General features: G+C 47.1%; 6 protein-coding genes across 6 annotated transcripts; 3 read left to right on the plus strand and 3 right to left on the minus strand.

Annotated features, from left to right (window-relative positions):
* Window positions 1-314: 314 nt before the first annotated feature.
* On the minus strand, window positions 315-2,657 carry PGRI_089110 (ankyrin repeat domain-containing protein; the record flags this gene model as incomplete). Its single annotated transcript, XM_040796624.1, has 1 exon — window positions 315-2,657. One exon carries the CDS (start codon window positions 2,655-2,657, stop codon window positions 315-317), a length of 2,343 nt encoding a protein of 780 aa, XP_040650054.1.
* A 259-nt stretch (window positions 2,658-2,916) lies between these two features.
* PGRI_089120 (uncharacterized protein) lies at window positions 2,917-3,990 on the minus strand (the record flags this gene model as incomplete). The annotated part of the gene is made up of 1 exon (XM_040796625.1): window positions 2,917-3,990. One exon carries the CDS (start codon window positions 3,988-3,990, stop codon window positions 2,917-2,919), a length of 1,074 nt encoding a protein of 357 aa, XP_040650055.1.
* A 1,900-nt stretch (window positions 3,991-5,890) lies between these two features.
* On the plus strand, window positions 5,891-8,104 carry PGRI_089130 (uncharacterized protein; the record flags this gene model as incomplete). The annotated part of the gene is made up of 12 exons (XM_040796626.1): window positions 5,891-6,005; window positions 6,055-6,135; window positions 6,185-6,235; window positions 6,291-6,467; window positions 6,520-6,708; window positions 6,759-6,946; window positions 7,005-7,028; window positions 7,090-7,117; window positions 7,177-7,389; window positions 7,442-7,631; window positions 7,690-7,874; window positions 7,941-8,104. The coding sequence occupies 12 exons, from the start codon at window positions 5,891-5,893 to the stop codon at window positions 8,102-8,104; spliced, it is 1,605 nt and encodes a 534-aa protein (XP_040650056.1).
* A 1,258-nt stretch (window positions 8,105-9,362) lies between these two features.
* PGRI_089140 (GNAT family N-acetyltransferase) lies at window positions 9,363-10,057 on the minus strand (the record flags this gene model as incomplete). The annotated part of the gene is made up of 2 exons (XM_040796627.1): window positions 9,363-9,411; window positions 9,471-10,057. The coding sequence occupies 2 exons, from the start codon at window positions 10,055-10,057 to the stop codon at window positions 9,363-9,365; spliced, it is 636 nt and encodes a 211-aa protein (XP_040650057.1).
* A 495-nt stretch (window positions 10,058-10,552) lies between these two features.
* PGRI_089150 (uncharacterized protein) lies at window positions 10,553-11,189 on the plus strand (the record flags this gene model as incomplete). The annotated part of the gene is made up of 2 exons (XM_040796628.1): window positions 10,553-11,074; window positions 11,130-11,189. The coding sequence occupies 2 exons, from the start codon at window positions 10,553-10,555 to the stop codon at window positions 11,187-11,189; spliced, it is 582 nt and encodes a 193-aa protein (XP_040650058.1).
* Window positions 11,190-11,974: 785 nt separating this feature from the next.
* On the plus strand, window positions 11,975-13,609 carry ergS (the record flags this gene model as incomplete). The annotated part of the gene is made up of 1 exon (XM_040796629.1): window positions 11,975-13,609. The coding sequence occupies one exon, from the start codon at window positions 11,975-11,977 to the stop codon at window positions 13,607-13,609; it is 1,635 nt and encodes a 544-aa protein (XP_040650059.1).
* Between the last annotated feature and the right edge of the window lie 228 nt (window positions 13,610-13,837).

Raw genomic sequence — 13,837 nt, forward strand, 5'->3', positions numbered from 1 at the left:
ATGGGCCTCAGAAATCTAGATACCGAGGTTTCCCCTCTCATATGTACATCTTATTCGTGATATGATAGACAGCCAACGGATCTTAAGGTAGAATCAGGTATGGACCAAATGGCTAAGCGTAGGAAAGGCAATATATATTGCAATGGACGATCGAGGTTCCACACGAAAATTTTTGATGTCCAACTTGGTGTTCTTATATCCCATCTTGATCAAGATCCTTTCCAGTATCAGACTATCAAATTCAACTGTTAGATATATGTCTTTTCATAAAGGAAAGTCGAGATGTCCAATGACGGGGAATAGGGGCTGGGAGACTAGGATAGAGAAGAGGGAGTGAAAATGGAAGTCTGAGTCTGCTTACTAGTTTGCCGCTCGGCTTGAGCTCCGTTTTCCATGAGAAGCCTCACCACCGCCTCGTGGCCTTTTAACGAAGCCCATTCAAGCGGTGTCCGTCTATCTTTGTCGCTAAGGTTAACATCGGCTCCGTTCTCGATGAGAAGCTTCACCGCCGCCTCGTGGCCTTTTAATGAAGCACGTAAAAGCGGTGTCCGTCCAAATTTATCGACAACGTTGACATTGGCTCCTTTCTCGATGAAAAGCCTCATCACCGCCTCGTGGCCCTCTAACGAAGCCCATTCGAGCGGTGTCCCTCTACCTTTGTCGCTAACGTTAACATTAGCTCCGTTCTCGATAAGAAGCCTCACCACCGCCTCGTGGCCATTAAACGCAGCCCATTTAAGCGGTATCCATCCATGTTTGTTGCCAACGTTAACATTGGCTCCGTTCTCGATGAGAAGCCTCACCACCGCCTCGTGGCCTTTTGATGAGGCTTGTGAAAGTGGTGTCCGCTCAACTTTGTTGCTAGCGTTGACATTGGCTCCGTTCTCGATAAGAAGCCTCACCACCGCCTCGTGGCCATGTACCGAGGCACGTAAAAGTGGTGTCCGCTCTCTTCTATCCATTTCACCTACGCTCGGTCTCGATTGCATCAGTAGTTGGACAATTGGTGCGCGACCACTCTGGGCAGCCCAAGATAGGGGTGTTCGATTTCCGTATTCTTTCAAATCCTTCCAATGATTGAGGCCCTCTGTAATGTCAACACCATTAGATGAGTTTAAAAGAGCAGCAACAGCGTCTTTGTGGCCATTAGCCAATGCAGCAAAGAATGGGTAGTTATGTCTCTCCCCAAAAACATGAATTTGCGAATCCTCTTTGAGCCTTGCCCGGATGAGCTCCGGGCATCCCTTATCTGCTAGAATATAAAATAGACTCGCATTCATGGTATATTTCCGATAGTTGAACTTTTCGAAGAGATTGTTGGTTTTGATCCAGTTAGAGACGGGGAAAGAGGTCAGAAATGCCTCTTGGGGAACAGCTTTCGCCGCTGCGTTGGCATGGTAGAGGATATTCTCACTGGCATACTCTAAGAAGGGGTAATCATTTGAGATTTCCTTCCGGTCGTTGGAGTCAGGCTCTGACAGCAGCCTGTCAACATATGTACGGATCAAGGGATGATTCGTATAGAGGCTGCAGCATTGTTTGAGTCTCTCATGACCTAGGCTCTCGCAGTCAAATGCAAGCTCAGGCCACAATTTGGACAGGCCGATGTCCTTGATGAGGAAGTCTTGGACAGATTCATGGATGAATTGAACTCGAGGCTGGCTAGATTTTGTGATCTCGGCAAGTCCTTTTGAGGAGCTAATGACATATCTGCTAACCGTGTCATCCGACTCACCAGTACCTAGGACGGTGACGTCCGGAATTTGACTATTGACTAAGTCCTTCAGAGACAAACCAGACCAGAGGGCATGATAGAACTCCTGCGGTCGTAAAGGATCCTTTGCGTACAGAATCCAGAGAATAGAAAGCAGGAGGGCTTCTATATTTTCATTGTCACGTCCTAAAATATCTTTGAATAGGTCGCTGAGATCACTCGGTATTTCCGCGAGTCTCATTCTAAGAGCCATTCCACCGCGGCGGTACTCCTTGTTGAGAATATCAACAACCAAGACAACCCACATGAAAACCCCAGCAGCTTTACCGAGGAGTTGCGGTTGTAGCTCTTTGACAAGCCTGGGCTCTTTGATTAGGAGGCGGCTTGTGACGTAGGTTGCCAAGTCTTCCGCATGGCCTGGTTGATCCTCTAGTGTAAGTTGGATACCCCGATGAATGACGATATAGGGATAGTGTCGACTCGAAAAGCAGGTCCTAAATTGGACCCCCTTTGCCGTAGATCTTTCGGCTAGCTCTTCGAAGTACTGGACCATCTCCACAACTTGTTGTTCATCACACTCGTCGAGAGCATCGACAAAGCAGGTAAACGAGCGTTGACCGATAGTGCAAACCGCATTGGCAAATAGGTCCTTCAGAACATTCAAGGGAGGGCAACCATCTTTTTGGGGTGGACCTAGATCAAAATCGTCCAAAACAGCCTGAAGGTCGGGGTACCCTTCAAGCAATTGAAGCAGTAATGATCGATACATTCCAGAGATCGACTTTTCCAAGCCATCACCCCGAGCGTTGAAGAAGAAGGAAGCAGTGATGGCATGCTTATTACGGGCCTTGGCCTTCATGCTTGAGTACGCAGACTTCAAGGAAGCAGCGATGGCATGCTTATTACCGGCCTTGGCCTTCATGCTTGAGTACGCAAACTTCATTATTGTCGACTTACCTGCACCGGGCTTACCACTGATCCACAAAAGACCGTGATGTTGCGCCATACTTGCGGGATCAAGCCATGCTTTATAAAAAGGATGTTTGAGAAACCAGCGACACGTTTTTTTCTGTTCTTGTTTGATGGTCATTCTTCGGGAATCCATTTGCTCGAACTTGAAAGAATTTAACAAGCGCTGCCGGTGTTCGTGCGATAAACATTGATCTATAAGTCTAGTGTGAGCAGTGGTCTTAAGGATTTTCCTAAGACTGGTATGCATTCTTACAAGAATCAGTCTTGAAGGCAATGCTTGCATGCGATTCGGTCACCGGTAACTCCTCAAGCAATTCCCTTGCGTATGCGGCAGCAGTTGCTGCTGCATATCTCTGCCATTCTTTGCTTTTGTGAGAGTCTGAATAGTCGCAGATTCCCCGAATTGGAAGACACGGGAGGATATCCATCAGACCAGCACTTTCCATCTCAAAACATATGACATCTAGCTGTCGAGCAAACTTGTCCCGTGTTGTGCCATTCCTCATGACTTGGATACCTGAGGCAATTGCGCCATAATGGATCTTTACTTCGGCCGAAACCCGGCTGCTTCGTGGGACCAGCTTTGAGTGGTCGCACTCGTCACAGCTACCAGTTAGAGATTCATGATCATATGTCGCATGAAACAGACGATCCGGTGAGATCGGGCGAGAGTACGAGGGCTGTCCTTCTAACTTTTGTTGTAAGATAGATAAGACTCGGCTAGGACCTAGTTCATGCTTCGAGCGGACAGAAGACACAGCCGTACCGAGCAATTGATGAGGAATTCTAGGAATCGCCGTTCGTTGGAGTTGTCCATCTCCAAGAGTTTTCCCAAGATCACACTGCATCACTCTTGTTCCGACGACAATATCACCCAAGCGTACATCAGCCTTGCTTGGCACACCGCCGCCAATCCCAACCATCAAACATGCACGGATCGCTGGGAACGTCTGTTTCATGTTGGTCATGACGATCGCTGCGTTGTTTGTTCCATACTGCCCTTCTGGTAAACACGCAATGACAACATTATGCCGATTGATGTCTCCTAATACGTAGGTGTTCTTATCGTCCGCATGGGTAGGCAAGGCTTCATGAAACTCGTCCAGCATAGCCCGAGCTGCGGCCATTTCTATGTACAACGCGCAAATCCAAGCAATGGTGTACTGATCGTGTCGTGGGGCAGGCAAACCGTCATATTGGGAGGTCTTTGGTCGCTTGGACAGATGACAGTGTGTCATGATTTTGTCATGGTTATTACCGATTTGTGTTCCATCATCAACCCCATAATAAGACGTTGATACCATAGTGATGGTTGCCTGCGTTGTCAGTAGCTTGTGGTGGAGAGTCTTCCAATTCTGAGCTGAAAGGCTCACCCCGTCAGGTTCACCATCAGGTGACTTTAGGGGCTAGGACAGGGAATCAGATTGGCGGACATCTCACGAGCCTTCTGGTAGCCCTGAGGCGGAACTACCATCTTCCCAGGAATCATTTCGGCCCTAGCCAGAAACCCCAAATCAAGCGCTGCACGCGATGACCAGCGAGTAGACCTCTGCAAAGCCTATAGAGCCCAAAGCCCAAGGAAAGCCCAATGGGCTTTCAATAGGCACCAAACAATACAAATATGCCGAGAAATTGAGATGCCAAGTAAAGTTGAACCCCTTTTTTAGTTCTTTTAATTACCTATGTTTAGCACCGTTTCTTACTATCATACCTAAGGTAATATTTTATTAATTCAAATGTTTTGGCTTTGGTTTCTAGTTACATTTCTATATCACGTTTCAAAACGCAAAACCGCGTTGCTTTAAATGACTTCGAAATTATATGTAGGTACCTAAAAAGTGCTAATCCTCCTATACAAATCCCAAATATATATTTGATACCAAGATATCAAATTTCACATTTTCTGCAATGTTTCGACTTGCGCCGATCAGATTTCGCCTAAAAATAGAAATTTATACCCATACAGCTGTTGTGAAATGATATTTTGAGTTTGAACTTCATGCGATCAGTGGAAGACCGTAATAGAGCAATTACAGTGGCCGCTTTGTCAGCATCGAGATGGGCTTTAATGGGGCCCTGGTCGGTGGAGGGCTCGCGAACAGACTGCTCACTATTATCTATGCAATGAGCGCCGTTGCAGCCCCATGGGTGGGTGGTCTTCTAATAGCAGGCTAGCCAGATACTGGCGGTCCAACCTAATTATTTCCAACGAGTCCACATAATCGAGATCGAGTCGGAGCTCGGGCTTTTTTTGGGTGATTTGAGAAAGCAATGAGCTTATCGTATATGTTATTCTAGCATATTCGCAAGACACACTTGTAGTTCCTATAGTTGTACACTGGGCGGAAAGTAAATTGTATCTGTACCATGGACATATCACCATCGTACCATAATCGCACCATGGATGTACCATGGAATCGCATTTATATACTCCGTACTTCAGGGGCTGGGGAATTCCGAGCTCGATTGGAAGCAAATTGCGCGCTTACCTATTTCGTACATGAAGTAGTCATCCATGCCAAGGTGGATATTTTAAACGATATCGTCGCTTATCGTGAGTAGGTAGTATCGTCCAGCGAGAACTACGCGCTTACTCGTAGATTGTCGGGCCCACAGGTGGGACCACATACCACATGGCATTAAGCTTGCTCGTGTGCTACGCCATTCCTAAACTGCGCAGTAACCCCTGTAACTGTCGTTATATTATCGATTATGCGGTCACAACCTTCCACCTGTAGAGCTGTAAGCTTTTCCCGAGGTGGAAGCCGGGCATATTCCAAAAAGATAAATTTCAGTTAATCTAAAGCACCCTAACGCAAGCATGTCACATGAACTTGGCGCAAGCTTATAATTCGCCAAGCACAAATGGCGTTGCAACGGCATGGTGCATAAAGCTACATTAGAGCGGATTCCCGCCATCCCCCACACTCTGCACCGGCAAACCTCGCGATAACCGGCGGGGCGCCACGAGTCTTGGCGGAAATTCTACACGCTGATACGTCGTATCTCCCGCATTCCCCGGCTATCTCGTCGGCGAAATCGGGATTCCTTCAGGTTTCCCGGGCTGCGATAAGACCTGGAGGATCGTCACGCAGTAGCATGACCGTACTTACGTTGCGGAGGATTTATTAGTCGCATGTACCCCGTGTTTTCTCTTTTCGCGACATTTACCTGCCGTGAGCGATATACAATTCTGTGTCAATCATGAGCGGTCCTGAAATTACCGCTGCCTCGGCGTCGGTTGGCGAGTATGGGGATAGGAAAAGAACCGAGTTTATCAAGGTGCAGAATGAGGATGAGCTGCGGTTGGCCCAGATGGGTAGGCTTCGGATTCCGTGCTGGGAATTATGATATTAATGGCGACGCAGGGCATAAACAGGAGTTGCAGCGCCATTTCTCGCTTTGGAGTTTGATTGGACTGGCGGCGAATTGTACTATTTCATGGACAGGTGAGTTGGGATCCTGCAATCGCTGACCACTCAACTGACATAATTATAGGTCTCGGCTTGGGTTTAATGACTGCGATTAATGCAGGGGGTCCTGGCGCCCGTGAGTTTCTATTCCATACCGATCGCAAAGAAGTTAGTTAATAACCGAGCTCTAGTGATATATGGCTTCATCCTCGTTTTTATCCTTCAATGTTTCGTCGGCGCTTCCCTAGCAGAATTTGTATCGGCATACCCCACAGAAGGAGGAATGTATCATTGGATTGCTGCGATTGCCCCCAAACGATATAATAGCTTGCTCAGCTTTGCCACTGGCTGGTGCACTGTGTTCGGATGTGGGTTCGGCCCCAACATCAAAAGTCTTGGCATGGAGCTGATGAAGCATAGGGATATTCACAACTGCATCAACCAATTTGATTTATGCTACAACCACCATGGCGTTGATTGCTCTTTATCATGATAACCTGGTGGTTCTCCCGTGGATGACTTTCGTCGCATATCAAATCCTCAATCTCGTGACTGCAGGCGTTGTCATGTTCGGAAATCGGTTGATTCCGACGCTCAACAAGTTTTCATGTACGTCGGCTTTTTCTTCCCTGTCTAACTCAGCAATTAACGGGTGTTAGTGGTCTACCTGCAATTGGCCTGGTTTGTTACCATGGTGGTTGTGGCTGCGAAAGCCCCAGTTCACAATGACAGCAAGTTTGTGTTCCGTACCTGGATCAACAACACTGGCTGGGACAACAATGTTATCTGCTTTATCACTGGACTGGTAAATCCAATGTACTCACTTGGAGGTCTCGATGGAATTTCGGTAAGCCGTACCCACTGGCCAGGTGCCCAGGTGAATGAATCAACTAACCATACCTTAGCACATCACGGAAGAAATGCCCAATGTAAGTTAAGGCGGATCAGAGACACATAATCTTATGTGTTGTACTAACCAGTTTTTTATAGCCTGGAAGAAATGCCCCTCTGGGATTAGGTTAGTTCACCGGTCGGGTTGCTTGCATCGACAACTTGGCTAACTGTATGAATCAATAGCTATAACCTTGTCAATTGCGTTCGTGACCGGACTATCATATCTGCTCAGCCTGATGTATTCAGTTCAGGATTACGACACTTTGGCTAACACACATACTGGTCTTCCTCTTGCTGAGCTCTTTTGGCAAGCAACATCTACAAGAGGTGGAGCTTTCGCACTGGTATTCATGGTGTGGGTTGCTCTTGGGCCCTGCGTCATCGGTTCACAGTTGAGTAAGTAGTACTTGTCAATCCCTGAAGTCCAATCCCATTCTGACTCATATAGGTACTGGGCGAGTATTCTGGGCATTTGCCCGTGATGATGGCCTGCCTTTATCGAAGATCTGGGCCCGAGTCCACCCCAAGCTGGGCTCGCCATTCAATGCACAGCTCTGTGTTACCGTGATCGTCGGCCTTCTTGGCTGCATCTACTTGGGATCAAGCACAGCATTCAATGCAATGATGAGTTCTGCCGTGTAGGTTTTCCATGTACTACCAAGAAGTAGCATGGGCGTAATACTGACATGGATATAGGACAATCAACAATTTTGCCTACCTTGTGCCAATTCTGACGAACGTTCTCTTGTTCCGTCGAACTATGCACCGTGGTCCGTTCTTCATGGGTCAGACGTTGGGAATGACCGTGAACATCGTTTCCCTGGCGTGGCTGGTGTTTGCCATCGTCTTTTTCTCGTTCCCGTACCAGAAGCCTGTAACCGGTATGTGCTGCAATCTTCCATGATTCTCTCATCTTTTGCCCAAGACATGTGCTAACATTCACACAGTTACAAACATGAACTATACATGTGTTGTTGTAGGCGGGTTTTTATTCATTGAGCTTGCTTGGTGGCTCATCGCTGGAAAAAAGTATTCTGAGACTGTGCAGCGCGCCAAAGAAGAAGGAACTAGTGAAACAGTGGTGATTGGCGATGGAAAGTCCGATGATTGAATTTTGAAAAGGCAGTAAGCCAGTCTAGCATCGTCTTATAATGTCGCGTCTCTTCCAACCACAGTTCCTCACTCAAATAATTTTTCTTATTTTTCCTTCTGAATCGCCATCATAAACACGTAAAAGCTATCCGAGATCTCAGACCCCAAATTCTGGAAAGCCATATATAGCTCGCTCTTTCAAATCTCAACCTCTTTTCTCTCATTGGCCACCATCATCTGAAACAACTGGAAACTTATTTAGGCCTAGCAGGATATTTCAGGAACTACATTCTATGACACGCGCAGATCACTAAAGCGCTTCAAGCTAGAAAGATAGCACTCCTGAAAAATGGCCCATCCAAGGGGATTACCCGAAGGAACTTTGCCATGAGAACGATGCTGAACCCACCTACACAAGAGGAGCTCACTAGTTTCCAAAACCTGCGGAAAACAATGAAAGAAGCTTTGACACACAACGAACAATTTTACGCTGAAATAGACGTATCTAAAGATGCAGGCTTCAGTGTAATGATCTTTCACGTTCAAAAGGACTGGACACACAAAGAACTACGAAAGCCGCCACCGGCTAACGTGGTACGACCGATCATATGTCGGACTAGGCCATTGTATCAACTACCAGAACGATAAACGTGATGCTACATCTCGCATGCTTATGAGAAGTTCGATGACCGCTCTTGCGACTTTGGGTAACCAGCCCCTTCCTAAAAGGTTGGTAGGTTGTTTTTTCTCCTCGATCTTTGCGCATTTACTGTCCTCTCACTTTTTATTCAATTTCTTTGTTTATTACAAAAGCGTGGTAATGGGAGTGCTCCGGGGGTCGCTTAGGACCCTCCCCCGAAGGCATCAAATCTAAGGAAAGATAGTAGAGCGTGGATAAGAAAAGAGTGTATCCTGTAGGAATACCATGCAATTACTGATACGTCGTTTTTCCATCCCCAGAGACCCAATATCATCTTCTTGGATTCCTTGTGGCCTCATTCTGCCTTCTAGTGTGACTACCCTCGGTTCTTTCGGACCTCCCCCTCGTCTGGATCGAGGGGATTAAAGCCGAAGAAAGTGAGTGGATAATCGATCTGTCAATATGGGGCTGATTTATATGGAGCTTTTATGGGGAAACTACGCTGGCCATGGGTCATGCATTTGGGGTATCTGAGAAACAGGCTGCCCTAGTCCCTGAATATGAATATTCACTCTCATCTGTGTTCAAGCTGTTTTGTTGTCCATTGACTCAGATAATGTTGGCTGACTCCATGTCATTATGCCGTTTCCTCTGGAATTGTCCATTGAAGATACACAGTATCGATCCTAAAAAGAGCCATCAGTTGAACAAATCCATCAGTCTAACCGTATGATAAGTTACTCACCAATGACCCATCTTTCTCCCAACATTCTCCAGTTGCCCTTTCTCGACAAATCCCCATTTCATGTACCATTTCCTCAATCTCTCTCCATCAGCTGGATCTTCAGTGTCATAGGGTATGATCGCAATGACATTCTGAACGAGAGAGGTCTTCATGACACCCATGGAGCTACCAAATCCGATCCGTGGGATATCGCCCACTCTTTCCTCGCAGCGGTGCTCAACTTCACCCTCCTGCACCAGACGCAAGAGCTTTCTAAGAATAATGGTTCCATAGCCATATTGCTGCTGATCATAGCGCATGAAGATAGACAGCTCAACGGTCGGTGCATAGGACAACAAATGACCACGGAAGGGAGACAAGTAAGCGTAGCCAAGAATTAAATCTGCTCCGTCTGGTGTCTTCCGCGTGTCAGACACAATCACATAAAATGGTAGGTTTCTTCTCATCAAATCACGAAGAATGTCCTCATAGTGGGATATCGGTGGTGGGGTAGTGGCAAAAGTGGAACAGCTGTTAACAATGTACCAGTGGTTGATATCCCGAACTTGGGGGATATCAGAAAGGGTAGCCGGACGATTTGTGATCATTTTTGGGGTTATTGTAATGTACAAGAATATAAACAGTAAAGATGAATGTTCGAACGAAGAGACGTGAGACACTGAAGTGGGCAGACATGTCGAAATCGATGCGGGATGTCAGTTTCCCAAGAGAGATTAGCGTGTAAATGGGTGCGCTAGTCATTTCAAGCCTAGCGGATATGCTCCTCTGCCAAACAGTATAAAGATAAAACATTGTGTTGCGACAGCGACAGCGAGGCCTGTTAGTTTTATAAGCACCGGAGAAGGGGTATAATGTAATCAAAATGTGGCAATCGTTGGGTATTTACAATCTTCCTACCCTGCAAGTACTAAATTTGGGAAGAAATCAGCTTCCAGCAAACCAACTGAACTCATATAGTTCAGTTAATAGCTCATCTGATCGTGTTCCCATGTTTTCACTATCTTCTTTTGTTTTCCACTTTCTGACGTCTCCTCACTCCTCATCCATCAACTTGTGATTTCGTTCTGCCACTACATTCCATCATGGCTTCGAATCGAAGGTCTCATAAACCTGATAGAAACTGCCCAGACGATACTAAGGAAATCAAGCAAGAAATCCCTCGCTTGACCGTGCCCCAGACCCTCGCTGCTGCTACCATGGATGCCACCGAGCCCGACACCGCAGCCCCTGTGGACCCTACTATGGACTATGGGGAGCAAACTGCCAAGCCTGCTACCGAGCCCAAAAGTGAGGGTATAGACAACATCACTGCTAAAAGGCGCACTGGTGATACCACAGTCAACCACACCGGTGATAACACCAGTGACAACATTATCACCGTCACTAATACCGGAGCAAATCCCATTACCATCAGCAGCACAGTCAATATTACAGTCAGCAGCACCAAGAAGGGAGCCCAGCCGTCCGCCTCAGGCAACGACAGAAGCAGCTCTGCAACGGGATACAACAACCAGCGCGATTACATTGTGCCTCGTACCGCGAATGATCATGACGTGTCGAACAATCCAGAGCCAGCTCCCACGCAAGCCTGGATGCAACGGATTGTGAGCAGTCAAAACATGCTACTCTAGATACTTGAATACTAATTTAGAGATTTAGGAACAGCAGGTCGGCATGCATATGGAGCGCCAGACCCAACGAATGCTTAGGGATGTTTAGGGGGAGGGTATGCAGATTTGATCAATGATATGGGCTTCTTAGGATGAAGGGCATGGTGACAGTGACAACGACAATGGATGTGTTGCAGGAATTGAAATAATCCAGTCATTTTTGTTTTCGTAAAAACTTCTTTACCATATTCCTTACGGTTCAGTAACTGAACTTCCAAGTTAGAACCTAAGCCGTTAGCTTGTAATATTTGTATATTGGCCTAACCGTATTTGGCATATTCAGGGGGGTGATCATTTTCTTTTGATTCACGTGCAACGAGAATTAGAGGGATCCACGTGCGTTGAAGCTCTTCATGGTTAAAGGTCACGTTGTGAAGATAAAAAGGACAACTTGAACATTTTATTCAAGCTTTTTATCAACCATGGAAACCTCCCGTCGTGTTAAATTGTGATAGGATGAACGGCTGATCCACAAGGCTGGTACCGGTAGATCATTACAATACTGTACAATGATTGGTCAACTTGATCTATACACTCGGACACAGAGTCTGGTAACACTGAATTCCAGGGAACAGTTGAAAATGTCTCTGCCTGATGAGGTGAGCATTATGTACATCCCATGGATTATACATGTGTACCTGCGTGCGTACCTCAGGCAAGTACTATGTCATACCTCTCAACGGTTGGTCCTCGCCGTTTTTGATGTCGGCCCCGACAAAGTCCCGACAAATTTCTGATTCACTATTTTTGGTTTGTTTTGGTTATAATGGTCTTCAACATGGCCTTGCATTGACGATTTCAGTTTCTGACACCAGACACGTCCCTTTCATCACCATGACCGCAGCTACCGAATCTAACGAAGCGTTCGCAACAGTCAAGAAAAAGCGATCACGCCGCGCATGCAAAGGGAACACCCCGGGTCCTGTCGCGGTGAAAACAAACAAAAGGAAGACCTTACTCGTGGAGGAGATAGGGGATGCCTTGGTTGATCAACTCTACGAATATCCCAACGGTAAAATTGATGACAAGAGTGGTGACTCGTCGATTGCCCTCATGGATCATTTGCGCAACAAGATCACAGCACATGCTGCGATACCTTCTTCTTCTAGTTCAGAAAGCTTTCACACAGCAACCGACTCCAGCCCGGCGATGAGTATGAACAGTCATGTACCCTTCATCATTCCGTCGCAGGTAACAAGCAAGGTCGATGTTATCCAACCAAGCACCGATTCCCTTCAAGCGGAAATCGAAATCCCAGAACAGGATGCGGTATTCAAACTGGAGGATGCCAAAACAATAACAGCCATCCAACAAATCACGGCACGACATGGTGGAGTTGCGCAGATGGGAATCCTCGATCACAGCTACCGATTCTTTGTGAACAAATCAAGAACGGCAGCATTGTCATTCAAGGTCCGGAGCGGGGTGGCAGTCATCGGCGGAGATCCCTTATGCAATAAAGACGAAATTACCGAACTCTTATCCGAATTTGCGACCTACCGACAAAAACATCACTTGAGCATAGCATTCATGGGCGTCAGCGAGTCCTTCCTCAAAGACCACGCCAAACCAAATGGTTGGACGACAATTCGCTATGCCACAGAACGCGTACTCAATCCTCAGACAAACGACGTGATCCTCGAGAACAACGGAAGACGCATCTTAACGAAAAGCCGTCAGCTCACGAACAAAAAGAAAGGCGGAATCACCATGGGCGTTTACGCCCCCGCCGTTCATGGCACAAACCAACAACTAGAATCCAACCTAGTCAGTCTTTATGATGCCTGGCGAGCCGAGCGCAATGCCTCGGCCAGCCCCCAGGCCTTCATAACCGTCTACGACCCCTTCGCCCTCCCCGCTCTAATGACCTTCATCTACACCCGCACCCCAGACGGAAAAGTCAACGGTTTCGCCGGTCTTCGACGCCTCGGCTCTGGCGGTTACCATGTCGATCCATGCATCGCAGCCCCAGGCAGCATAACCGGAATAAGCGACCTCCTCCTCATAATGGCAATGGCTCTCCTCCGACGCGCAGGAGTTTCATACCTCGGTCTTGGTATCGAACCGCTGCAATCACTCACCCTCGAAGATGTCAGCGGCATGCCGTCGCCCTGTAAAAAGATTACACGTGGATTGTACGGACATGCTTTCCACCGTCTACCCATCGGCGGAAAGAAGGCATATCATGACAAATTCTATCCGGATGCTAGTCAGGACTCGGATCTTTATCTTGTTTTCCCTTCTGGCATACCCAGCCTCCGACATGTGCTGGCTATGACGCATATGGCTAATATCAGCCTGAGGAAGATATTCCGGGCTGATGTTCATGCTTTTGTCTCAACTCGGAAGACCAAGGCTGGTGGTAGGGTTGTCACCTCGCGTCGTAAGAAGGGTGGTTCTGTGGAACAGGCTAAGGGGAAGGGGTTTGACGAGGAACTTGTTGTATACTATTCTCCTTGTGCGGGTTAATCATCTCCCTTTTGTTGCTATGTCAGCGCGGACACTTCAGCATACTACAGGCGTTTTGTTCTAATTGCTCGGCCTCGTGTTCTTGCTGGGATCTTTGTACCTTAGTGTGGGCGTCATTGTTCTGTTTTCTTGAAGATTATTTATGTACTTTTGAACTTTCTGTCTATGTTTTAACCGTACCCTCATGGCGTTTGCTTGCTGTTGCCATAATGATGTAGGTTTTGTTCT

Source organism: Penicillium griseofulvum (assembly GCF_001561935.1).
Source record: "Penicillium griseofulvum strain PG3 chromosome Unknown contig_12, whole genome shotgun sequence".
Lineage (NCBI taxonomy): Eukaryota > Fungi > Ascomycota > Eurotiomycetes > Eurotiales > Aspergillaceae > Penicillium > Penicillium griseofulvum.